The 26,902-nt window shown below is 50.4% G+C and overlaps 1 protein-coding gene across 2 annotated transcripts in view; it reads right to left on the reverse strand.

Moving 5' to 3' along the window:
* PTPRA (protein tyrosine phosphatase, receptor type A) overlaps nucleotides 1-26,902 on the reverse strand; it is a 119,417-nt gene that overhangs the window by 8,940 nt on the left and 83,575 nt on the right. For both annotated transcript variants that reach the window (XM_017829011.1, XM_017829012.1), the window contains 11 exons: nucleotides 16,573-16,651; nucleotides 15,787-16,152; nucleotides 14,081-14,098; nucleotides 10,126-10,210; nucleotides 8,941-9,014; nucleotides 6,279-6,415; nucleotides 4,021-4,111; nucleotides 3,470-3,546; nucleotides 2,534-2,570; nucleotides 1,240-1,337; nucleotides 1,005-1,124 (listed from right to left, as the gene is read on the reverse strand). In XM_017829011.1, coding sequence (XP_017684500.1) covers nucleotides 1,005-1,124; nucleotides 1,240-1,337; nucleotides 2,534-2,570; nucleotides 3,470-3,546; nucleotides 4,021-4,111; nucleotides 6,279-6,415; nucleotides 8,941-9,014; nucleotides 10,126-10,210; nucleotides 14,081-14,098; nucleotides 15,787-16,152; nucleotides 16,573-16,651 — 1,182 coding nt within the window. The remainder of the gene's footprint in view (nucleotides 1-1,004; nucleotides 1,125-1,239; nucleotides 1,338-2,533; nucleotides 2,571-3,469; nucleotides 3,547-4,020; nucleotides 4,112-6,278; nucleotides 6,416-8,940; nucleotides 9,015-10,125; nucleotides 10,211-14,080; nucleotides 14,099-15,786; nucleotides 16,153-16,572; nucleotides 16,652-26,902) is intronic.

Genomic DNA, 26,902 nt, shown 5'->3' on the forward strand with positions numbered 1-26,902 from the left:
GATTATTTAGTGTCGTTTCACTTTAATCCACCCCAAGGGAATTATTGATAAAAACCTGAGTTACCCTCCTCTCCCCTTTTCCTGGGGCGGGTCGTAACACCCAGGTCAATGATAAACCCCCGGGTTCCCTTTCTTCCCCCAAAATCAAGGGCAGACAGGAAGTTAAAGCCCTGAGATGGAGCTGGATGGCTTGAGAAGCAGAGTCCACAGCTGAAAGGACTGGGATCAGTCTCCGACCCAGGCTCTGGGACAGATTAGTCTCTGAAAATGTGACATTTTAATCACCCAGCACCACATCCCACATCTGAGGGGTGCAAGATGCCAGCCTGGCCCTGGCTGCAGCTCCAACCTGGCAGCAGCTGCCACATTTCATTCCCAACAAGCTCAGACAGAAGCTGTTGCTCCATCCTTTCCCACTCCTTTGCCCACAGGATCCTTGTATTTAAGGCAGGGGAGGAAACCAGCCGTGTCCAGACTGCCGGAATGAAGGATGAGGCTCAGGAGAGTCACACTCAGGGTCCAGATAGGTGTTCAGGCACCAGCTCTTCCTTGCCTGCCTCTGAGAACGGCAGGAAAACAAACAGAGCGACCAAACCACCCAGAGTGTCCTTGGAGGACAAGGAAATGTGGTGACAGATGGGAAAGCAATCAAACCCAATGCACACAGAGCTGGATTTTGTCTTGGCTCTTTGGATAAATCTGATTATTTGCAGGCATTAAGTGTCCGTGGGTGAGAGCAGGAACCAACACTTGTATTACAGGATGGAATTTCAGCCTTGGCATCCATCAGCTTTTCCCTGTTCTCAGTACCAGCCACACTGGGAATGGGCTCCCAGGTGTTTAAGAGGAATAAATTCTTAATACTCTGGTTAAAAGTGAATGGTGGGGATCTTTTCACCCCAACTCTTAATCTCACAGCACCTTGGAGGAGCATGGCAGCACCTTTGGGATGCCCAGCGTGGAGAGGGGAGGGGTGGGATGGGATGGGAGATGAGCCCTGGCACCTGTTGGATGCAGAACTTCCGCACGGTGTAATCCACCAGGACAGTCACGTCCTCCACGGACACTCGGATGTTCCCGTATGTCCAGCAGCCCTGATCCGGCCAGTACTGGGCACACTTACACTGTGGGGAGAGAAAACAGGTGCAGGTGAGCTCTGGACCGTCACAAGCCTGGGAATGTCTCCAGGACATGCCCACGGGCACGAAATTCCAGCCCATAGAGCCCTCTGGCACTCACCTCTTTCCTCTCTTTCAGGTTGGTCACCATGACAATTGTCGCTGTGTTTTGCTCCCAAATCATCCTCCAAAAATCGTTCACTGTCTCTTCCTTTGGTCCTGAGGGGAAGGCAAAACGAAATGTTGTCTCTGGGATCAACTCCCCATGATTTGGGACCAAAACCCAGTGTGTGAGGTCACACAGCGTGGATGATCCATCACATTTTTTGCCAAGAGATGCCAGCACAGGAGGTGCTTTGATGTCTGGACATGCCTGACCCAAGGAATAATCCTATCACACGATAGATGGGATTTTTGGATAAGTTTTAAAAGCAGGAATTCCATTTTTAGCTGGAGAAGGGGAAATCAGACAAACAGAACATGGAAATGACTTGCCCAAGGTCACCCAGGGAAATTGTGGCCGTCTCAGAGTCCACAGAAATCCCACCCTGGGATCTTGGCCTTTAACCATGGGATCCCATTTCAGTGTGGCACAGGGACAGTTCCCTGCTGCCTGCCAGACATGGAGCTAACTCAGCCTGGACTCCCTTGCCAAGCCTGAGGCTAAGGGTGAGGCAAGGGAACAGCAAAGCCAAAGCTTAACCTGAGCCTGGAAGTGCTGGTGGACCTGATCCAGCCTTTCCCCTCCAGGAAGAGCCAGGGAAACTGGCTGGTAATGAATGCTCTGACCCACTGGCCAGTCAAGAGCAGAAATATAAATCACTCCCCTGGGCAGGTTGACAGGAACCTCCCTGTGAGTGGGAATCTTGGTTTTAGGGATATGTTTGGACTTCTGAAGACCACAGGGACATTTCTCTCTGCCCCATCCCTGGAACTGTTCAAGGTCAGGCTGGATGGGGCTTGGAGCAACCTGGTCTAGTGGGAGGTGTCCCTGCCCATGGCAGGGGTTGGAAGGAGATGATCTTTAAAGCCCCTTCCAGCCCAAACCATTCCATGATCCTATGATTTGGGGAATTGAACTAAGCAGCTCCCTGGCAGTATTTCCAGAGGTCACACCACCTGCATGGTGGGCCGGGGTGGAAGGCAGAAATGCTCAGGGCAGAAATGCTTTGACACTCTCCAGCAATGGGTATGGCACAGGTTAAGACTTCTCTTCCTCTCCCAGCACACCCAGCACTGATCTTTGACTGGGAAAACCATTTTGGGAACAAACTGTGGGACCAGCCAAGCCTCCTTTTGACCAGAGGAGCTTGGCAAGATGATGTGCTGTGGTTAGAGTGGCACAGCTTCACTGAGCAGAGGGATCCCAGCCCAGCTGCCACCCACCAGGGCTAGAGGAATAACCAGGAATTTACCTTGTGCAGCAATGAACTTGTTTTTCTCTTGGTACCCCTGCAGAGAAAAAGAGAAAAAGGAAGAAAAATGAATATTTGTCCAACACAAGAGTCATAAAATTCACCTACATCAGTAACAAACAGAACCAGCACATGCTCTGCTGCTCATTCCTCCACGTGCAGAGAAGGGGCTGCAGCCTTCCAAGGGGAGAAACAGCACTGACAGTGGGGCAGAAATAATGGAAAATCCCTGTGCAATGGGCAGTTTTCCCAAAGGAACACTCCCCACACTCACATGATGCAGGAATGACCCCACTCATTGGCACAAGGCACTAATGAAGTGGTACCTGACAGCTCTTCCACCAGGATCAGACTCTGCATTCAGAGCATCGTGTGAAAATCAGCACTAATCCCTGGGAGAGGAGGCTGTTGAGCTCGTGGGGATTGATTTTGTGTATTTTATTTACTGGGAAGGAAAGGAAAAAGCTCTTTTGGGTCTTGCTTTGCTTCATGTGCCCCTGTCTCTCACGTGACCCTTCCAGCTGATTTGAGCCACACGGTGACAACCACACAGGACCCATCTCCTCCCTGGAGCAGAGCAGGGCAATGTTGCTTCCATTTCAGCTGGATTCCTTGATTTCTTTTTCATCCCCTTCCCCCATCCAGCCCTGCAAACTGGGAAGTAACTGGCCACACTTTTCAGGGACTTAAAAGCTGTGTGGATGTGGCATTTTGGGACATGGGTTAGTGGTGGCCTTGGCAATGCTAGAGAATGTTGGACTTGATGACCTCAGAGGGCTTTTCCAACCTAAATGATTCATCAGCTGCTAATCACAAATCCCCAGCTGCTGCAGGAGTAGTTCCCAAGCCCTTTCCAAAGGGCTTGGTGGTGGGACCAGGCACCACCGGCCAGGGCAGAGCCAGTGGGGATTTTCCCCTTCACATCCCAAAACTCACATTAATGAAGGAGGCGTTGATGTAGTCAGAGTCAGGAACCCCTTCAACAGGAGTCAGGTGAACCCTGGAATGATCATCTGGAGGAAAATTAAAACCCAGCATTAAAAACAACCTCCTCCATGCAGCTGGTACCTGGCACAGTGAGAAAGCCACGTGTCAGAGCAGTGGCTGCTCTCACTGGCTCCCATGAAAAAACACCTTTGTGCCCCCAAATTCTTCTTGCTCAAGCCTGGAGAGGTGCTAGACCTTGCCTAAAGGAAGTTTTTCTTCTGCAGAGTGCACACCTGAGGACACCCTGAGCCAGCCCACTGCCCAAAGCCACCAGGCAAGAGCTGTCCCTTTGGGCATTTCCCATCCACTTCACTCTCCACGGCCTCCTGCCTGCTGATGGCTCCATGGAGCTCCTCCTCTCAGGTACCGAAAGCTAAAGCAGACACAGCCACCCACCTGGGAGGTGAAATGACCTCAACCATGCCCCTGTCCATCCCAAAACCAGGAACAGGAGGAGCACTGGATGTGTTTCCCCCCACCCAACCAGCTCCGATACCTACAGGGCAAAATGTTCACGTATCTGTTCTTCTCCTTGTTCTCCTCCTTGGAAGCAGCTTCACACGTGGCCTGTATGGGACACGCTGGGAGAGCCTGAAATGGCAGAAAAAAAGGGTTCTCCGTGATCTCACAGCACAGCAAGAACCACAACGTGCTGGCACATGCCACATCTGAGCATCCTGTCCCTCTGGATATGTCCCCACCACCCCTCATCTCCACTCCAGCACCAGCTCCTCCTACCCACCGAGCTCAAAGTGACCATTTAAATAGCTGGGCTGGACCAGAGAGAGCAAATCCCTTTGGAAACGAGAGATCTGGCTCTCTGGATCCATGAACACGAGGTGGCAGCAAAGCCTCGAGCTCCAAACCCACCAGCGAGCACCGAGGAGCTCATTTCTGCCAGCGGAGGCTCCCGCTGAGATTGCCTCATTAACAGTGCTGCTAATTGTGACCTGATTAAGCCCCCATCGCTCGAGCCCACCCAGTGATGGGAAGGCACACCCATGCAGGGGGTTATTCTTCATCCAAAAGCACCAGGGACCTTTGGTTGGGGGTGCTGGGGTGACAAGTGACACTGTCCCAGGGTTTCATGCTCGAGCACAGGAGGTGCTTCCCCAGCACTGTTATTTCACATGCTCTTTGAACAGCAAAGAAGAGAGAACATTCTGGAGGTGTTCACCATCCAGCTGACAGCCTGGGAACGGAAATCTTCAGGGCCATCAGGTATTTATAAACCAAAAAATCTCCCTCCCTGGGCACTCACTGCACCTATTTGGTTTCATCGAAGCGCAGCCAGGAAGGGGATCAAGTTGTGCAGCAGCTGGACAAAGTCCAGTGGCTTTTTTTTTGACCTTCTCATCATCCTCATAGGGCCATATCATGCCTTTGACCCGGGTCTGGAGCAGCAGGAGTGGCTGAGGGAGCTGGGGGGCTCAGCCTGGAGAAAAGGAGGCTCAGGGGGGACCTTCTGGCTCTGCTCCCAGGGAACGAGGGACAGGAGGAGAGGGAACAGTCTCAAGTTGTGCCAGAGGAGGTTTAGCTGAATATTGGAAAAATTTCTTCATGGGAAGGGTTGTCCAGCCCTGGCACAGCTGCCCAGGGCAGTGGTGGAGTCCCCATCCCTGGAGGGACTTAAAAGCCGTGTGGATGTGGCACTTGGGGACATGGGTCAGTGGTGGCCTTGGCAGTGCTGGGGGAATGGTTGGACTTGATCTCAGAGGGCTTTCCCACCAACCTTAATGATTCTATTCTATTCTATTCTTTCCTTTTCTATTTGATTCCATTTCTGTAATGCCAAGTGGAAACAGGTTTATCATCACAAGAAGCTTCAGAGCTCAGCAATGTCAAGAAGAGGTTGGAGCCACCTCCGAAGAGATGCTCTGGGATAAGCACAATATCTTAATTATTACTCAGAGCTGAAGGCCAAGCTTTGTCATACACATTGTCATCACTCTGTTTCAGGGTTAACAGCTCATTGAAACGAGATGGAGTCACTCCTGTTTCTCTGTCAGAGCTCTTGTTTTGGTTCTTTGTGGATTTAAGCCTTGAGGATTGGGAGGAGAGAGGCAGAGCTTGGGAGGTAACCAGCAGGCAGGTAAGCTCTGGAAGACCCCAAGACATCCAGGACCATTCCTGAACCTAAAAAAAGGTAACCCTGTGGTGCTGGTTGCTAGAAAATCTCTGCTTTCTGTAGTGAGTGTGAAAGGGAGTGGTTTGTCCACCCTCACTGCAGATTCAGGGACAGAATTGGTCCTCCCACCTCACAGAATATGCTGAGCTGAAAGGGACCCACAAGGATCATCCAGTCCAACTCCTGGCCCTGCCCAGACTCCCCAACAATCCCTGAGAGCATTGTCCAAGTGCTCCTTGAACTCTGGCAGCCTTGGGGCTGTGCCCACTGCCCTGGAGAGCCTGTTCAGTGCCCAGCTACCCTCTGGGGGAAGAACCTTTTCCTGAGATCCAACCTAAACCTCTCTTGATACAACTTCAGCCATTCCCTCAATCCTGTCACTGGTCACCAGTGAGAAGAACTACTTAGAATTATAGAATGGTTTGGATTGGAAGGGACCTTAATGCTTATCCAGTTCCATGCCCTGCCATGGGCAGGGACACCTTCCACCAGCCCAGGTTGCTCCAAGGCCCATCCAACCTGGCCTTGCACACAAACCCCTGAGGACCAGGACGAGGTTGACCATCTGCATGCTAAGCCCAACTCCTGGACAGCCTGTGGGACTGAAGGGCAAGAAGCAAAGGCACTCACGTTGAACTCCTCCCGAAAGAGCTTGTTGTCGTCTGCCATGCGCCGGTTGATCTCCTCCTCCAGCTTGTCCACGGGCAGGGGGGGGTACTTGCGGTTGGTGCTGGGGGAGCGGGCGAGCAGTGGCATGCTCTGGGGCTCTGCAACGACACCAGGAGTCAGAGGGGCCCTCCCAGCTGCCCCCCCATGCCCAGCACTCGTCACCCACACCCAGGTGGGCGCAGGGACCCTGCACACCTCAGGCCGTCCGCTTTTAGGGCCCCTTCGTGTCCTCGCTATTCTCGTGTTTTCACAGAGCCACAGAATGGTTTGGGGGTGGAAAGGACTTTAAAGATCATCTAGTCCCACTCCCTGCCGAGGGCAGGGACACCTTCCACTAGCCCAGGTTGCTCCAAGCCCCGTCCAACCTGGCCTTGGACACTTCTAGGCCTTTTGCTCTTCCTACGTTCAGTGCACAAAGTCTGACAACTCCCTGCAGTGCTCCAGGCTGGGGGCAGAGTTGCTGGAAAGTTGCCTGGAGAAAAAGGACCTCAGCAACATTAGCTGAATGTGAGCCAGGTGTGTCCAGGTGGGCAAGATGGCCAATGGCCCTGGTCTGTGCCAGCCCTGGTGTGTCCCAGCCCCAGGGCAGTGCCCGTCCCTGTGCTGGCACTGCTGAGGCACCTCCAGCCCTGGGGGCACTTCTGGGACCCTCAGACAGGAGAGATATGGAGGGGCTGGAGCATGTGCAGGGAAGGGAACGGAGCTGGGAAGGGGCTGGAGCAGCAGGAGTGGCTGAGGGAGCTGGGGGGGCTCAGCCTGGAGAAAAGGAGGCTCAGGGGGGACCTTCTGGCTCTGCAACTCCCTGACAGGAGGGGGGAGCAGGGGGGGGTCGGGCTCTGCTCCCAGGGAACAAGGGACAGGAGGAGAGGAAATGGCCTCAAGCTGTGCCAGGGGAGGTTTAGATTGGATATTGGGAAAATTTCTTCCTGGAAAGGGCTGTCCAGCCCTGGCACAGCTGTCCAGGGCAGTGGTAGAGTCCCCATCCCTGTGGATGTGGCACCTGGGGACAGGGGTCAGTGGTGGCCTTGGCAGTGCTGGGTTAAGGGTCGGACTTGATGATCTCAGAGGACTTTTCCAACCTAAATGATTCTGTGATCCTCTGAAAATGAACACCCTGGGATCAAGCTTTACACCGTCACAGAGGCAGGACAGGGCAATGAGGACCAAGTCATCAGTACTGGGGGTGGAGACCACCTCATTTTGAATGTGAACTTCCCCCCTCACTCTCATGGCAAGTCTGGCACCATCACAGTGACACAATTCCCAGGAGGGCACAGCAAAGGCAGCTATTGCTTGTGTTCCTCAGCAAAGCCAAGAAAGGCCACACGAGGGTTACACCAACACAGCCGAGGGTTTATGAAGTTCACACCTCGGTTTACAGTGATGGAAAACGGGCAGGGAAGGCCTTTAGCAGCCAACAGGAAAAAAAAAAGGTGCTGAAATTCAATTAGTGCTTCTCAGAAGGTGTTTGGTTTATGTGAAAGGAGCTCTGAAAAGCATCTGAACTGAGTTTAAGAGGTGGTGGATCCTCTTCAGCTCTTACTTAGGTGACTACACGTGAATGAAGATGCCCAACTTCAGACCCTCAATGGGCAGCTCTGGCTCAAAGCTCAGGGGCAGAAGAGTTTAGACATTACAGCAGGTCTGCACAAGGCTTTACAACTGCATTTCTGCATCTTTAAGAGGAACAAAAAGGATTTATAATGAAAAACCAGTATTCCCTGCTTACTCCTGGAAATGTTACTTCGGTGTCTACAGTTCAAAGATCTGAGTTTTAGTCAGACATCATCCTAATTTAAAAGGGTAAAAGGATGTTTAGTTATTCCCCAAAGATGTGTTGTTTCAAAAAAGGTTCTCATTTGAGTCAAAGAGATCCTGTGAAAACTCAAGGGCATGTGAGTAGTTTGGTGCTGGAATCCCATCTTAACATCAACCACGTGAGGGCAAACGTTTGGTCACTGGAATGAAAGGTGCAAAATAAATCTTCATTCTATAAAAGTTTGCCAAAATCATGGAAAACACAGAAAAATCAGACCAGGGACCAAAGGAAAATGTAAATGAAAAAATACTTGCCTACAAAAATATGAGCTGGGAGAACAAAGCCCCCCAAGTCTCCAGGTGGTGTCACTACTGTGGGCAGGGGACGCTGGGAAGGGTCTGGAGCAGCAGGAGCGGCTGAGGGAGCTGGGGGGGCTCAGCCTGGAGAAAAGGAGGCTCAGGGGGGACCTTCTGGCTCTGCAACTCCCCTGTAAGAAGGATGTTGTAGCCAGCTGGGGGTCGGTCTCTTTTCCCGGGAACAAGGGACAGGAGGAGAGGAAATGGCCTCAAGTTGTGCCAGGGGAGGTTTAGGTTTGATATTGGGGAAAATTTGTCCATGGAAAGGGTTGTCCAGCCCTGGCACAGCTGCTCAGGGCAGTGTTGGAGTCCCCATCCCTGGAGGGATTTAAAAGCCGTGTGGATGTGGCACTTGGGGACAGGGGTCAGTGCTGGCCTTGGCAGTGCTGGGGGAACAGCTGGACTCGATGATCTCAGTGGTCTTGCCCAACCCAAATGGTTCTGTGATTCTCTGAACAAAGCTGATTCCTCTGTGAGATGCATCTTTGCTCCCCACCGTGGGCCTCACCTGTATCATCCGTCCGGCCGTTGGACAACCGAAAGGAGTTGGAGTGACTCCCTGCCTGCTTGTATTTCTTGAACCTACCAAAGAGAAGGGAGGGGACACGTCAGTCAGAGCCCAGGTCACCCCCTGGAGGAGAGATGCAGGAGTCCCTGCTCCCTGGGCTGATCCAGCAAAGCACACAAACCCCAGGTCGATCCGTCCTGCAGCAAAGCCCTTCTCCATGTGCTTTTAACTTGGAGCAGCTGCTCCCTTTCCCTTTGCCTGGAATTAGGAGTTTTGCTGAATCACTGGGCAGGCAGCAGCGAACAGAAACCCTTTTCTTGAGGGCTGGAAGCCAGGTGGGAAGGGCTCAAAAGTCTGCTGCTGCTGCTGCTGAACTCCTGAGGCAAAACTCTCCTCAGGTTCACTGCTGTGAGAGCAGGCCTGGAGCCAGGAGACGAAGGGAAGTTTTCCACTGCTGAGGAAACAGGGTTTTTTTGGGTTTCTTTTTCAGACTTATTTAATCACCAAACTGGTGAATAAATTAAAATGTTTACTGGAGGTGAATAAACACCCTCTTCTAACTCCCAGGAGCTGGGAATGCCGCATTTTCAGCAAGCCAGATGCTTGCATTTTTAAAAATGGACCTAATAAGGCTTTTTTATGCCATAATTCCAATTACAGCACCACATAACACCCCTCATAAGCTCCAGCCACGCACTACCTTGCACTGGAAGATACACAGACGTGATGTGTAGGTTTGGTACCCAAGGCAGAGCTTGGCTCTGGATGTTGGATACTGTTTGATATCAAGATGGGAATCAAGGAATAACACATGCAAAGGACTCTCTGGCTTGAGTGTTGTGTTCAGCCTCCTTGGATTACTCAATCCATCACCCTTTGCCCCACAAGGAAACCTTATCTGCTTTTACCTGTGCTGACAGGACTTTTAATCTACCCTAAATATGATATTTTGAGTAGCAGAACAAGAATTCCCCACATGAGGAGCAGCTTTGTAGAGAAAGGAATAAGCAGCATTGCCTAGATAACCCCAAACGTAATTTTCATTCACTGCCCTTACAGGTTTCTTTTCAAAAGCACCAGCTGTGTCAGCCTTTAGCTTGGGAAACAGCACAAAAGGCTCATTCCTGTTCATTCAGGAATTATTTCTGTCAAAAAAAGGGGATTCAGCATTAAAGCAGCTCTTACCTCAACATGTACAGCACAATAATAATAAATACTATGACTAGAAGGGAAGACAGGGCCACCATCACAGCTATAATTGGAGTCTCATCTGCAAGAGGAAATGAAAGGTGTGGTTATGCACATTGAAAAACACCCAGAGCCATCATTTAACGGGGCTGACTTCTACAATTTGTGCTTGAAAAACAATTACGATGATGATACTGACAATAAAAATAATAATAAACAGTATTAAGTGATGTTATGTTTCTTCAGTCTGAGATGAAAGGCAGAAACAGGACCTGAGTGAGCGCTCCCAGGTCAGATTAACACCTGTAACCACCACTCAGAGCACCTCAGCCTTCTCCAAGAGTTGGTCACTGTGGAATTGTGACCTTGCAGATGAAAACAGTGACTGAGGAAGTCGGGACTGGGCTGTTTTAGGGTTTTTTTTTGCACAACTGAATGTGCACCCACCGGTAGAAGCTTCCTCTGTCCCCTGAGGATCCACAGAGTCTTCTGCCTGAGACTTCAGGATCCATAGAAGATCCTAACAGGTCCATGAGTTTGGTAGAACACGATAAAGAACTTTATAATAACACATGGGAAAACTCTGGCCTTTTTAAGATCCCACAGACACTGCATTTGTGAAACCACTATGATTCTGCTTCCAGTTCCCTGTCAAACAGGACAAGAGGGCAAAGCCTCCCCCTGCACCTGGGACCTGAACACCTCCAGGCTGAGGTTTGGTGGGGACTAGGCTGCCCAAAGAAGCTGTAGCTGCCCCTGGATCCCTGGAAGTGTCCAAGGCCAGGTTGGATGGGGCTTGAAGCAACCTGGGCTAGTGGAAGGTGTCCCTGCCCATGGCAGGGGTGGAACTGGATGGTCTTTAAGACCCCTTCCAATCCAAACCATTCCATGATTCTACTATCATAGAATAATCTGGGTTAGAAGGGACCTCCAAATGCCATCTAGTTCAACTCCTTACTCCTTCCTCCCTGGAAATACTGAGTTAGGAGAGCAGGAGGTGTCAGACACCCCACTGTGCTCTGCACTGCAAGGCCACCGAGTGGGATTTCATTTGGCTCCTCAGGGGAAGGCACCACACAATTCCCTTGCACAAACACTTGGATTAGCCACGTCTGAAACATTCCCGTCCTCCAGAACCCACAACAGGTTTTTTTTCTTTTAAAATGAGCCATTTGTAACTTGTCCTGGAGGCCAGTGGAACAGTGGAGCAAATCACTCAGGTGGGCTGAAAGCCAAGCAATGCCAACCAGAGAGGAGAATGGCCCTGAAGGGAGTTTTTGCAGATAGATGTGGATGCCAGAGATGCCAGCTGGGGTTATTTTCCTTTTCCATGAGCTCCCTCAATCTGTATTGGCCACTGCACCACATCTACATGCCTTGCCCCCCAAGGCTGCAGGGCATGACCCCCCTCTCCACCTTCTGTGCATCCATTTCCCTGCCAGGGCAGATTCCTGCTCCATGTCTCTCAGCAATTTCAGCCAGCAGATTATTTTAGGGGGGATTTATTTTGTCCATCTCTGAGCTACCAAGGGGAGCTCTGGTTGTATTTCTGCATTTGTCCCTCTGTGGTGTGAGGCCTGGGAATGTTCTTCCGACCAAAAGATTTGATTTTTGTGTAATGACTTGAAGGCAGTGACCTGGCATGGCAAATTAAAAAATTAAATTATCCTGGTTTTGCATGTCTTTATTCTTTCCATCTGCTGCCCTAGTGCAACTCCCCCAGCCCAGCTGCAAAAAGTCAAGGAATTTATTGGGAATTCTGCCTCCTGCAAACTTAATAGGTTCTTTAGCCTTGGCATTCCTCACCTCGAGGCTTCCCAAAAGCAAGACCAGGAAGGCAAAGCAACCACGGAGGGTCTTGGCCCAACCACAGCCAGTCCCGGCCTCTCCCATAACGAGCTCCTCTTTGAGGCTTCCGACCACAACCATCACCTCCATCCTGGCTGCAGGAGTGGAAGGAGAGCTGCCTTCCCAAATCCTGTGGTGTTATGCCCACACTACACACCGTTAGACCACTTTTCCTGCCTTGGCTGGAGTTAAGCTCAGCCTAACCAGCGCTAAGCCGGGGTTGCTGTGGCAGTGCTGGTTGGCAGGAGAGGTGATTTATGGGCAGGGGTGGCTCTGGCACAGGATGCAGGGAGTCTGCAGGGTTGGGGGTTTGATTTGCAGCCGTTTTTTCGACACATCTGGAGGGACGGGATGAGTTGGAGTTTTCCCACCGCGGTCTCCAAGAGCCGGAGAGCTGCCAGGCCCACCCAGCACAGCCCAGTCAGGAAACAACCTGGAGGGTCCCCAGCTGCTCCCTCCTTCCCCAGCCAGCCCTGGGGAGAAGTGCCAACCCTCCCACAGCTCCTGTCCTGCTCCAGCCTCGGCCCCGGGGGTTTCACGCTGGCAGTTCTCTTGGAAAAGGGACAAGGACTCAACCCTCTGCTTCCACAGACCTGCAGTGCTGGAAGCCTGGAAGGCATCAGGATGCTTAAATCTTGTTCTGGCATCTCTGAGGAGGCAGTAAAGCATCTTCTGGTGCTGGAGATCACGTTCCAGCTGGAGGCTGATGTGCTCTATAGGCTCTATAGGCAGATGTGCTCTATAGGCTGTTCCCTAAACGTCCCACAGACCCCGGCCGCACACCAGAGAGGGCCAGGGATGAGCAGCCTGTCCCTGCCAACATCTGCCCAAAAAATCAGAGAATCATGGAATGGTTTGGACTGGAAGGGACCTTAAAGCTCATCATGGGCAGGGACACCTTCCACTAGCCCAAGTTGCTCCAAGCCCTGTCCAACCTGGCCTTGGACACTTCCAGGGATCCAGGGGCAGCCACAGCTTCTCTGGGCAACCTGTGCCAGGGCCTCCCCACCCTCACAGCCAACAATTGCTTCCCAATATCCCATCTGACCCTGATTTCTGGCAGTTTGAAGCCATTCCTCCTTGTTCTGTCTCTCCATGCTCTTCTAAAAAGTCCCTTCTTCATATTAGCAATATTAATATAAATGTTGTTAGGAAGTCAGATTTATTCCCTTTTTTTTCTGTTTGTTTCTTTGCTCTCAGGAACAGGGATGAACAACAACAGAGAGAGCACAAAATCAGACCTAAACCCTGCCAGATCCAAGGGAATTACACTGAGCCTTTCTGCAGCAGCTTAACCATCATTTTAAATGAATTCTCTCGGACCTGCATCCCTTTTATTTCCTCTGCTAAATGTGTTCTGACAGTAACTGCTGCAGAGCATCTGCCTGTTCCTCTGGACCATCAGCAGGATGGGGTGAGCCTGGCACAGAGAGCATCACAACAGGAATGCCAGGGAGTTCACAAAGCTAAAACACCCATCAGAGCCATGATGAAAACACACGGAGGCAGCTCATTCCTATAGGAAGCAGCCAGCCCTGCTGCACCTCTGCTCTGCCCGCTCCTGGAGTGCTAAAGCCATGACTAATTGCAAATATTGTGGTGGAGATGCCAGTTCTCAGAGCTGAGAGATGGAAAAATGTCCCTAAGTGCTGCTCTGTTACGAGAAATGGATTTGTGCTGCTGCTTGCCAACAGAACGAAGGGGAATAATAATTATTCTCATCATCTGCAGAAGGGGTTTGGATCAAATAGGGTAAGTCACAGTCAATAAAGACAATTCAGAAGCAAAAAAAAAAAAACAAACCCAAAAGGAAATTTCCTGAATGGCTTCTTAGGCTTCGGTCATCCAACTCCAGGGACGTGCTGACATTTTCAGAGCACTCAGCAGGAACAATTTGTGTCTAACAGGACATGTACAAATTGGAATGGGATTGTTTAGAAAAGCCCAAAAGAAATTAGGATATCAGTGTGTCACCAGCTCTTTTAAAGAGCTTGAGGGGCTTCGTAAAAGAACATTTGGAAGTCCTAAGGAGAGGTCTCTAATAGCAGAACACTTCTGGAAATGTTTTTACTGAATAAAGAGTGATGAAATATAAAATTCTTACCTCTTCTGTCAGAGTTACCTGCAGGAAAAGAAAACAGAAGTCTCTTAGCAACAAAGAAATAAGACATTTTAATAAGTCATGAAGGATCAAAGACCAAGACGGGAACAAATTTAGTAACTCTCATCATCTGCTTGTAAATCTCTCCTCTAAAACACCAGCTACAAAGCCAGGGTGTTAAATGAATTTCTGAGCAAGGAAAAAGGAACAAATCCCAGGTTTTTATCAGCAGAGCAGGGAGCTGCAGCTGAGCTTTAACATCGATAAACACAATTACTGCTCTTAATCGATACCATGGACTGTTTAAGCCCATAACCAGCAAGTCACTGGTGTAATTCATTAGCACTTAAATGTTAAGAGGTAACACTCCTGCATAATTTTAAGAGAGTGGCTGAGCCAAGAGTTCAATTAAGAGCAGCTGGGCTCAGGGATGGGGGTGAGGAGCTTCCAAGGAAAGCGTCTCCCTGCTGGGATGTCTCATCCAGAGGACACCAGAACAAACCTTTGCCAGTGGGAGCACAGCTCAGCTCTCCTGAGGTACCCTGTGGCCCTAATCTACACGTGAAGAGCTGCAGCACAGGGCTGAGGACAATCCTGGTGGGTTGGAGGAGCAGGAACTGCCTGTACACCACATGGTTCATGTGTCACCTTCTGTCCCAGTCCCTCTCTTCAGCACCACTTAATTCTTCCAAGACCAATACCCACATTCCCTGTTAAGACTAATGGCAAGGGCAGCCCTAAAACTGATTTTGCTCCTTGACAAATTGCTTGAAATAAAGAAAGAAGCAGGTTTGGTCACTTGTTCTGGGGACTGACACCAAGTGAGAAGCCACTTCTGGCCTTGATGGCTCAATGGCCAACGTGTCATGGCACACACCAAGGGAGTTCACCAAAACCAGTAACCCAAGTCACAAAAGAGGTAGTAAAGACACAAAAATGATAAATTCTGTACCCCCATTAGCAGACATTGTATTACAAAACCCATATACTTGAAGTACTTAAGGCTTTTGCCTCCATCTCTCAGTTTGAAGGCTACATTTATTCCAAGCTTGCCCCACGTGTGTACCTAAGGTTATGCTGGACCCCTTCACTCTGAAAAAAAGGATTTGTGCTTGGAAGGGAGCTGGATGAGGTCAGGGATGGCAGAACACTGAGAAAGCTGGGTTGTGAACATCCTTCAGCCAAATCCCTTCCTATGTCAGCAGCAAAGACAACCTCACTGCAGCTTCGTGGGCTGTGGAATCTTTCCAAATATTCCCAGAGGAAGAGGGCACACACATCTATCTCACTGTTGATGTGCTGAGATGTCCAATATTTCTTGAGAAATATTTTCTTAAGGAATAGGCACTTGACACCTCCCTGCATTAACTCCACCATTATCTTCTTTGAGTGTTTTCTACCACACCACCGAGTTACCAATCCTGTTTTTCCACTACATCCCACACTGCCAAGGCTTTTGCTATAAGGTCTAGCAGGCACTGCTATCCTAGTGTTGCAACTCAGAGCCTGCCACCCCACTGTCACAGGCAGGGACACCTTTCACTAGATGATCTTAGCCCAAACCCTTGGCAGGATAAACCTCTTCTGATCTGGGATGTTCGGAAAAGTGTCTTCTCGCTCCAGTTTGTTCAGCGAAACAAAAGAAGAGCAAAGACTCAAACCCAGGGGCGGGGTGGCCTGGAGACGTAGAGGTGGAGGAGGTGGCCTACCGTTGTGGGAGGCAGAAGAGGTCTCCTGTGTTGTCACCACCATACTGGAATTCCTCTCCGTCGTCTCCGCTTCTGTGCTGGGGACGGCGGAGTGTGGGGCAGAGGGAGTCACGCTGGGGAGCAGGGAGGTGGCTGGAGGCACAGGCACGGTGGTCCCCAGGGTGGAGGAGGTGTTGAGGCTGCCAGTGGTGGTGTTTGGGGAGATCCTGGCAGCTGTGGTTGGAAGTGGCTTTGATGCCACGGTAGGAACAGTCCCTGGAGTGCTCATGTTGAGCCTGTTGGAGCTCGTCGTAGTCCCATCCTCAGGACCTGCTGTAGGAGCTTTGGTGGGGCTCCTGGGGGAGGTGGGCACTGTTGTGGGTGGCCCTGAGAGAGAAAAAGCACAAGGGAATCTCCATGAGATTCTTTCCTGTGACAGTGGAGGGTTTAGACGCTGGAGATCCTTGTGACTGTAACTACAGGGATAAAACAACCGACAAATCCCGAGGGCAGGACAGGGAATGCTCTGCACAGCAGATGTAAACTTATAAGAGCAAGCACCTTGAACAGGTATTATGGTATCAAGGAGGCACAAAAATCAGAGCCCCTGGAAGTGAGGATCAGTATTTGCCAGAGGTAAAACCTGTGGGTCCCATTCGTGAGGACCCGCAGCCCATCACCCTCTTTCCAACACTTCACAGTTACAGTTCCATGGGGGGCAGGAGGAGTAAGACACTGAGCACATGAGTTCTTACTCCTTTGCTCCTAAAGATGGGATAAAAGAGAAGAGACAGGAGCACAGTTTACCTGTTGTGACGTTGGTAGCACCTACACTTATCAGGCCACTTCCGAGCAAGAGGAGAAAGAACCACAAATCCATGTTGACCTGGAGGAGAAAGCAGAGAACAGTTACTCAAACCCTCATGAAACATCATCCCCAAGTAATTCAGAGTGGAGACGCTGCTGGGCATCTTGTAGAGCTGGAAGGGAGGAGTGAAGATGTGGCTTGAGTCCCTGCAGGGTGTGGATGGGAAGGATTTGTGGGTATGTTCATAAGTCACCAGGGGGAGAGACCCCAGTCTGGTGGAGCAGCAAAGGTTACCAGGGATGAAGCAGGGAATGGGTGAACTGTGGGAGAGCACGAGAGGAACAAGCTGAGCACTAAGGACAAGGATCTGGTCTTAAAGAAAATTAATAAATTTAATGGTCTGCAAATGACTGTACTTACAGCAAACTCAAACCCAATATATGTGAAGACTGTGGCAAAGAGCCTTGATCCCAAATGCCCCAGAACTGGAGGCAGGGATGAAGGAGAGGTCAGTGCCCCTGATTGCCCCTGGCTCACTGACACCCTGCATGTTCCTGGGCAGGGTCAGAGCACCTGCACAAGGCCACTCTCAGCTCCATTCAAACCCTGTAGGACTCCCTGCCCATGCAGATGAAAAAAACCCCACAAACAATCCAGGATGATGAGCCACACACTCGTACTGTAGGTCCTTCCCAGGAAACGTCCAGCTAAATTACAGGACGATGACATCAGTAAAACCCTTTAAAATACAAGGTTTTTATGGTCATTTCTTCCCCCTGGGGACCTCAGAAAGCTCCTGAGATATGGGTTATGGTTATCTCCTCCCAAACACCTACGGATCCAGAGGCTCAGGCAAGCGACGGGGAGATGTGAGACGTCACCGTGCTGGCCAGAGCAGAGCCCAGAGCTGCCAAGCCCCAGACCAGCACACGGCCCTGGGGCCTCCCAAGGATGGGCCAACATCTTGCCTCTGCTCCGAGCCTGGAGAGGGCTCAGAGACAGCTCTGGTACGTGCCACGGGCCAGCAGCTGCCGCTCGGCTCTCCCGTCCTTCAGCCTTTTGTCATGTGTCCAGTTGCATCTCCAGGATCTCCTGGGAGAAGGTTGCGAGATCTCGCTGCCAAGTCAGCTTGACAGGCTGCCAGGGAAGGGTTTTATTCCCGATGCATGGTCTAACCCTCCCCCTCCAATACATCTCGTGGTGTTTGTGCTTGCTCTATTTATTTAAATCTGCTCCATCCAGACCCATCCCAAACTCCGGGCAAAAGGACAACACTGAAGTCATCCACGCGCTGGAAATGGTATCAGAAACACAAGATCCTCCCACCCCACCCGGGAGTATCGTCCCACCAGCACCACCCACTTAACATGTTTTTCCTCCCCCTCCGAAAGAAAACCTGGCAAAAATCGACCTTACTCAGTGACCAAAAGGTCAGACAAACCCTGAACCAGAAGGAAACCAAGCTCTGGAGATAAGAGCTTTCCTTGTGCTCCCTCCATGGCCAGCCCTGCTGCTGCAAGCAGGGCAGGGCTTTCTCCAAGGGTCCCACTGGTGTGAGCAGCTGGCTTTCCAGAGGGTTTCATCACTGGTTAAAATCTCTGTCTGCATGAATTTGAACTGATTCAGTCCTCCTGTCACTGCTGGGAGCAGGACTGGCCCTGCAGTGCCTCCCCGAGCTGTGGGATGTTGGGAAAACCCACAACCAGTAGTTTGATGGTTTGATGCCATGTCCCACTGCTGGTGATTAACACACCCCACTTAGCTCGGTCAGCTGCCTGCCAGGGTCTGAGATGTGCTTGGTATAAACTGGTTTGGCCCTGGAGAGAAACTCTGATGTTTTTAATGAAGAGATTGTTCCCTGTGAAAGTGAGAGAGGCCCTGGCACAGGTTGCCCAGAAAAGCTGTTGCTGTCCCATCCCTGGAAATGTCCAAGGCCAGGTTGGATGGAGCTTGGAGCAACCTGGGCTAGTGGAAGGTGTCCCTGCCCATGGCAGAGGGGTGGAACTGGATGATCTTTAAGGTCCCTTCCAGTCCAAACCATTCCATGATTCTATGTGTGCAAAGGCAGGAGGAAGTTAAGCCCACATTGAATTTCCAGAGAACATAAATGATGGCTCTGAGATGCTCTGAAAACCTCACAAGGGCTGGTGAAAGCACCAAGGTCTCATCATTGCAACCACTTCCCTTGCTGGGAACCCATCCCTGCCACAGCAAGAAAACAACGGCAAGGGAAAGACTGGGTCCTTGTGCAAGCACCACCAGGGAAAACAGTGACCATTTGCCATGTTTTGATGAATATTTGTACAGAAATGCCATTTGTGTAGGCAGATGTGGCTCCTTTCTCTTCCCACAACTTGTTTCTCAAAACAAGAGTTCCCCTTCATTTAGGATCCCCATTCCTTTAGGATCCCCATTCCTTTGGGATCCCATTCACTTGGGATCCCATTCACTTGGGATCCCCAATCATTTGGGATTCCCATTCATTTGTGAGCCTGTTCATTTGGGATCCCACTCACTTGGGATCCCCAATCATTTCAGACCCATTCATTTGGGATTCCCATTCACTTGTAATCCTGTTCATTTGGAATCCCATTCATTTGACATCTCATTAATTTAGGATCCCCCCCATTCACTCGTGATCCTCATTCATTTGGGATCCCATTCTTTAAGGATCCTCATTCATTTGGGATCCTGTTCATCCCATTTCCATTCTAATTCCGGGCAACCTATGCCAGACCTTCACCACATCCTCACATTTTCCCTTGGTACCAAGGCAGGACATGCAGGATGGGAGGAAAGCAGGAGAAGCTGTGATTTTCCACTTCTTTCTGCCCTCTGTTACAGGGAAGTAACCCACAAAAAAGATCTTGGGCTTATTTCCATGACCATGAACGCTACATGGATGAAAGCTACAGGAGATGCAAAAGCCCTTTGGGATGGTGGGATGATCATGGAATCATTTAGGCTGGAAAAGACCTTTAAGCTCACTGAGTCCACCATCGAAGAGGGCTTCTCCTTCCTGGGATTACATCTGTGGGCAGGCAGATCCTGCCTTTAAATCCCCCTGGATACTATGTTCAATAGGTTCATTGATCCATGAGTGGATTGCAGGGGCAGGAAAGGGGAGATAACACTGGGTTTCCCCGAGCCTTGCCCTGCTTTCCTGAAGAAAGCTGGATGCAGGCCGTCCGTGTGGATCCCGAGTTTTCACGGCTTTACTACTGTGGACATCAAAAGAAACAGGACGCTGGGAGCATCCCCCAAAAACCCTGGGAGCTGCTCCTGTGACCGGCAATCAGCTGCCAGAGCTGCTTTGTCACCTTAAAACCGGATCCGGAGCAGGGAGAGGGGAGGGCTGTGCCAGCCCCGCTCCCAGCTCCCAACCCCTGCTATTCAACACTCCCTATTCCCAAACGCAGCATCCACAAACGCCAGCGGTTCGCTCGTTACCCGCTCCTTAACATAAAAGGCCTCCAGAGTCCTACCCCTAAAGCCGGAGAGAAACCCGAGCCTCCCTTCCCCCTCGGCTCCCTCCCTGCTGGTTTCGGAAACGGAGAGGAAATACTTGTAATGTTATCAACATAAACACAGCTCTTGGCCGGCTGCAACATCCTGCGAGCTCTGCAGAAAAACACCCTGACGTCACGGCGCCGGCTCTGCCCAGGAGAAAGGAGCCGCTTTCGGCACCGCTGCTCCGGAGCTTTGGGATGCTCAGCACTGCCTCTTCACTTGAAACCTTCTTTTCCAAAAAATCCGGGTTAGAAACCTCAGCAGTTTGCTACTGGTGTGCCTAGAATGTCACATATATATATATATATATATATAGATATATATAGATATATATAGATATATATATAGATATTAATATAACGTACGTGGACTGCGCTCTTCCATAAACTCCTTGTGATGCTCCTTATAGGAAAGGTTGGATTTTAGGCTGCAGGATGTGTGTTTTAAAATAAGCAGATTTTGTCAAGATGATTGATGCTGGAGGGGGGAAAAAATAAAGGAAATAATCTCTTCATAAAGTAGTAAGTGGCTTCGAAATGCGTGTGTGCCGGTGCTCCGGGGGAGGTCAGGCTGCAGGATCACCTCGCCGTGCTTCCAGAATGCAAAGAATTAGGATTTATGGCTGCAGAAACTGCCCAGATCCAACCCGGATACAGCCGTGCACAATCAAAGGCAGGATTTACCCCCCACCTCTGACATATTCCTAATTCCTGGAAAATGAGGCAATCTTTTTCTGTGTGCCATGAGGAGACGCAACCCGAATTCTGTTCGGCTTTCTGGGACCCCAGAAATCCCTGTTGTCATCGCCAGCAGGATGCTGAAATGTGGTGGGTCAACCATGACCACCCAACTGCCTTGTCCTGGCCCCAACTGCAGTGAAAAATAAGGATAATGTTCTGTTTTCTCCTTTTTTTTTTTTTCTGGCAGGGGACAGGGCAGAACCGGGAGCAAGGTTGGCTCTTTGAAGCCGCTCGCAGTAGGGCGAGAACAAGCACGAGCAGAAAGAAAGGGGAAAAAGGTCATTTTTTTAAATTCTTTTTGGTGGCAGTGAGCCATCAGCATGGCTCAGCCACCCTGGAAGACAAACCTGCCATTCCCTCTCCCCCTCCCAGCTCCTTTTAAATCCTGTTTGTGGACTGCCAGCCTCTCCCCGGAGCCGTGATCCACGGCAGAGGAGAGCTCATCCAACAGCAGAACGGTTTCACCTGCACCGTAACCCCAAACCTCTCATGCTGGATGACATGCAAAGGATGTAAAAACCCAAATGGGATGCCCAAGGGCTGCAGCGAGTTGGCCATCACAGGGAGAGAAGCTGCTGGGTTTAGGGAGGAAAAAGGGTTTTGTTGCACTAAAACGCAGTGACTAATTCCTCGCGTGTGTCTCTGAAGCTGAAACGGGGCCTTTGATGTGTCAGTGATTATTCCCCCCACCCCACCCTCTGCTTTTCCACTCTTGAACAGAAAAGATGAATCACAGCAGCCATTCACCCTTTCTGAAAATCCACTTCATAGCCTTTTTTTTTGGGGGGGTTTTAAATAAACAGGCAGTTTCCACACGAGCGGCAGGAACGGAGCACGAGGGGGAGGATGAGCCTGTGGGAAGGGCCTGGAGCTTTGCTTTCTCCACCTGCCCAACATTCCACAAATCACTGCTCTCCCACATCTCAGTATTTGCTCATGGAATGGTTTGGGTTGGAACAGACCTTAAAGACCATCTCATTGCAACCCTCCTGCCATGGGCAGGGACACCTTCCCAGGTTGCTCCAAGCCCCATCCAGCCTGGCCTTGGACACTTCCAGGGATCCCAGGGCAGCCACAGCTTCTCTGAGCAACCTGTGCCAGGGCCTCACCACCCTCACAGCCAGGAATTCTTTCCCAATCTCCCACCTAACCCTGGAAGGAGGTTCCCCAAGCAGGTCGAGGGAGGGGGATCCTGCCCCTCTGCCCAGCACTGGTGAGGCCACACCAGGAGCACTGGATCCAGTTCTGGCTCCCCAGTACCAGAGGGACAGGGACAGACTGGAGAGAGCCCAGGGAAGGCACTGGAGCACCTCTGCTGTGAGGAAAGGCTGAGGGAGCTGGGACAGCTCAGCCTGGAGAAGAGAAGGCTCCGGGGGTCTCATCAAAGTCCATCAACACCTGCAGGGAGGGTGCAGAGAGGACGGAGCCAGGCTCTTCCCAGTGGTGCCCAGTGACAGGACAAGGGACAACAGGCACACACTGAGACACAGGAGGGTCCCTCTGAACGTCAGGGAACAGTTTTGAGTGAGGGGTGACTGAGCACTGCCCCAGGTTGCCCAGGGAGGTTGAGGAGTCTCCAGCCTTGGAGATACTCAAACTTTATCTGGACACAGTCCTGGGCAGCCGGCTCTGGTGGCTCTGTTGGAACAGGGAAGTTAGATCAGATGACTTCCAGAGGTTCCTTCCAAAATGAATCCCTCTGGGATTCTGTGATCCTGTAACTGACTGTTCTGCAAACTTCTCAGAAAGCAAACCTGCTGGGATTGAACCTCACAGTCAAGTAAGGTGATATCCAGCACTGAGTAGGAGAGCCCTACACTGTGCAGGACGTATCTTGGGATCCCACCAGTGTCCCTCCAGCTCTATACTGGCTTCCAGTGAACAAAGCACCAGTTGCTGCACGCCATGACACACTCTGCCACAACCCTCACCTCCCAGGAGCCACTAACCAAGAGCAAAAAGCTGATCAGAGGAAAGGAACCCACTGACCCCAAATGAAATGAACCCAAATGATCCTCCAAAGGATTGCAAGACTGAAGAGCCCTGAGGCCGGGCAATTATTATCCCAGTTAGGAGACAGAAAAATCATAGAATATCTCAAGTAGGAAGGGACCCACAAGGATCATAGAGTCCAACTCCTGGCCCCGCACAGGACACCCCAAAAATCACACCATGTGCCTGAGACTATTGTCCAAATGCTTTCTCGAATGGAAAAATAAATGGATGAGGTTTTAAGGAAAAAATATGGAGAAAAACACCAATGAATGTGGATGCTCAAGGAATTGGGACATGAAATAGTTCAGGCTCCTAAAGAGACAAAGAAATGTTGACAGTGGGTACCAGTCACAGAATCACAGAATGGTTTGGGTCGGAAGGGACTTTAAAGACCATCTAGTCCCAATTCCCACAGTAACTGTGGCAAGTCAGACCTTAGTTTTCTGTAATATCTTGCTTTTAAGGAAAGAAATCTGTCCCTGGAAGTTTAACAACAGGCAATTACTAACAATGAGCCCAGAGACTTGATGCTCTCACACTAAAAGTACAGAAATAAGAGCCAGGAGCCGACATGGACAGGCACTCCTGGCACAGCCATGGTCTGGAAGCTGCACTCAGAGGGGAAGAACTACAAACACAAACTATTTTCCTAATAATAATTTCCTAACAAACTCTCCTAATTCTGAGAGTTTTAATTTGCCCTCAGCCACCCTTCTCTTTCGGTGCTGCTGCTGTCTGATCGTGGGAGTATGTGCCAGTAACCCTTGCAGAATAAACTGGGATGGGAGGGGGAATAAATTATGGAAGAGATAGAGGGAATGAAGAGCTTCTCGGACCTGTAGCAATGAAGAATGACGAGCTGGAGAGGGTTTCCTAAAGGACATGTCATCAAGGAGCATCAAGGTGGGACAGGTAAGAGCCAAGAGAAGGGAAAGTTCTAAGAAGGAGAGCAGTGAGCTGAGCCTGAGGGAGCTGTCAGGGCAGGGAGGAGGAGGGTAGAGGACAAACTCCAAGCCTGACAGGAGGAGGGTGCTGGGGATGGAGGGTTTTGCTGCAGGTCAGGGATGGTGGGGGCAGCAGCAACTGTGCTGCAAAGGGGAGAGGGAGATGAGACCCCCTCTGGGGTGATTAAAACAGATCTACCCAAACAAGACCCTCAGAGCTTGTAAAAACCCCTGGCTAGTACAGGACCAGAATCCATGGTCTCCTGGTGTGCTTTCCCCATGGGATCAGCATTGCAGCTGCACCACAGCACCAGGAAGCAGAGAACGACCGCCGGAGAGGCACAGCAGACGCTGGTTCAACTCGTTATTGCAAATCACGAATTAATAATTAAAACAAAAAAAGTCGAGGCACAGAGGGGTATATTTCCTTAGGTAATTCCCTTTAGAGTGTCCCCTCTTTTGTCCCAGACATCGTTTGTAAGGTGTACAAAGAAAACGTGAGCACAGTTCACATTTCCAGCTATGAAAAGGACCGGTTGCTTCTGATGGAGGAGTCAGGATGAGGGATGGCCATTATTTAGCATGACAACATCCCTACCTAGTCAGATGCCTTTCAGAGAGCAAACGGTGCACGGGGAGGAGAAACGAGGCTTAAAAAAAAGAAAAAAAAAAAGAAAAAAAAGGGAAAAAAAGAAACCCCCACGAAAAATAAAGCCCTGAGATGAAGTCCCAGATTGAGCCGAGGAGCTGGATCATTCGGGCAGCGAGTGATCAGAGCATCCCACTTTAAAACAAAGGTGTCGGAGGGGGATCACTCGCTGACAGCCTTAAAATCTCCGCACGGAGGCTGAGCTCCCATTCAAACGCATGCGTCCGGTCATGCAGCTTAATCGCTGGTTGTGCTTACCCTGGAATCCACCCGGGACACCTGTAGGTGCAGGGAGCATCCAGCCCGTCCCACGGAGCAGCCCCCGGGATAAGAAAGTGCCGCGGATCCGTAAAAAAAAAAAATAAATAAAAAAAATAAAAAAAATCCCCCCTTTACCTGCGGTAATTCTGCACCGCTGCTCGGTTCAGCCCTGTTGCCACAGTAACACTTGTGGTGTAGCCGAGATCACTGATTATGAAACTCGGGGGGGAAAAAAAAAAATATAAAAAAAAAAAAAATCAGAGGCTGCTAATTAGGATATACTCCAATTCTCCGAAAGCTCCATATTAATGACATCAGGATTGCGGGCGCAGGGAAAACAGACGCCAGAAAGCATCGCCTGGGTCAGCACCCACAGCCAGCATCAGCTGCTTTTGGGGGCTTTTTATACCCAGGTCTTAAAATTCAGCCCGCAAATCCCCTGTAAATTCGGCTTGTTTTCCTTCTCTTTGAACAAACGTGCAAGACTCGGTGGAACAGTCTTTGCTCTTTACATATATTTGCATGTATTAGACTTGGAAAGGGTTGAGGACGACGTACAAATGGTGACAGCCCGGAGCGGGGCCAGGGGTGCATCCCCTGCATCTCACGTTACCTGTGGCTCTCTCTCGGTTTTCACGACAAAGAAACTGAAATCACGATTTTACACCGGTGGCTGTGAGGGTTTGTAAACGAAGGTTTGCAAACCAGGGGAACTGGATTTGAAGCGTTTTCCTCCCTGACTTACTTTGTGAGTGCCAAAAGCTTTCCGAGGCTTGTCTTCTGCTGGGGGCTTCAAGCTGAAAAGTCTGACTGGGAGCAGCTGTGCTGCCAGACACAACTGTTTTTCAGCACAATCCACAAATAGGATATAGGAGCGCGTTTCCAGGTAAAAGGAAAATTGCCTGACAGGTACTTCTGGAGCTGCAAACCCGGAGTGATGCTGCTTTAAAATGTCAGCTCATCAAAAAGCCTCAGTTTTTCCTTTCCTGTTGAATGAGGAAACCAGCGGGTGGATGAGATGGTGCTAAGCATGTGGGGCCAAGGAAAATGGGTTAATGGCTTATATGGAGCTTATAAGAGCTTCTTATCCTGGAAGTGTCGAAGGCCATGTTGGATGGGGCTTGGAGAAACCTGGCCCAGTGGAAGGTGTCCCTGCCCATGGCAGAGGGTTGTAACGAGATGAATCTTTAAGGTGCCTTCCAACCCAAACCATTCCATGATTCCATGAAAATATTCTTCAACGCACTGTCAGACCCTGCATTTCTCCATCACCCAGGGCTGTTGGATGACACACAGACCATCTGCTTGACTTCAGTCAGCTCCAATGACAAGGACCAGAAGCTGCCACCTCCAAAGTGGGTGCAGGGGCTGAGAAACAAATTGCTCGTGAAAGCCACTTGCTGAGCTCATATTTATCCTGGGGAACAGCAGGAGTCAAGTGGAAAGGGACCTTAAAGACCACCCAGTTCCACCCCCTGCCATGGGCACGGGCATCTTCCACTAGCCCAGGTTGCTTCAAGCCCTGTCCAACCTGGCCTTGGACACTTCCAGGGATCCAGGGGCAGCCACAGCTTCTCTGGGTGACCTGTGCCAGTGTTTTACCGCTCTCCTTGTAAAAAAAATTCTTCCCTTTATCTAGCATTTGGAGAAGTACTGGGGAACCACCTTCCCCCCCCCCTTTAAGCAGGAAAATAAGCAGAGATTAATTTTTTTTCTCTAGCAGCATCACCTAAAGCCTTGAAGTCACAGTACACTGCTCGTGATTGCACGAACCAGCCACTTCTCCCACTCACCAACAACACTGAGGACGTGTTAGGTGTAGGGTTAATTACCTATAAATGTGACTTATTAGCTGGAAACAATGCAAAGGGCTGATCTAAGACACTCACCAACCACTTTATAGGAGCAACTGGGCAAGCAGGAGGTGCATCCCAGTCCCGAGCAGACTGGGATTGCCACGTTACAGATAACAAATTAATACAACCAGTGGGATTCAGCTGCCATTGACGGTTTAGTTGGAGGCATTATTTCCAACCTTTTAATAAGCTTATTTGCAGGAATTAGTCCTTTAATGCTGTCTGCTCGTGTATCCTGTGCAGTATAAGCCGGTTCGATGCGACCACAGAGAGAACATCTGCTTTTGTGAGCATTTAGGGAAATTATTGCCAATTATGGGGATGGCAGGTGAGGGCAGCTGGGCAGGGAGGATCTGCCAGGAGGGATGAGGAGC

Source organism: Lepidothrix coronata, unplaced genomic scaffold, assembly GCF_001604755.1.
Source record: "Lepidothrix coronata isolate B3197 unplaced genomic scaffold, Lepidothrix_coronata-1.0 Scaffold156, whole genome shotgun sequence".
NCBI lineage: Eukaryota > Metazoa > Chordata > Aves > Passeriformes > Pipridae > Lepidothrix > Lepidothrix coronata.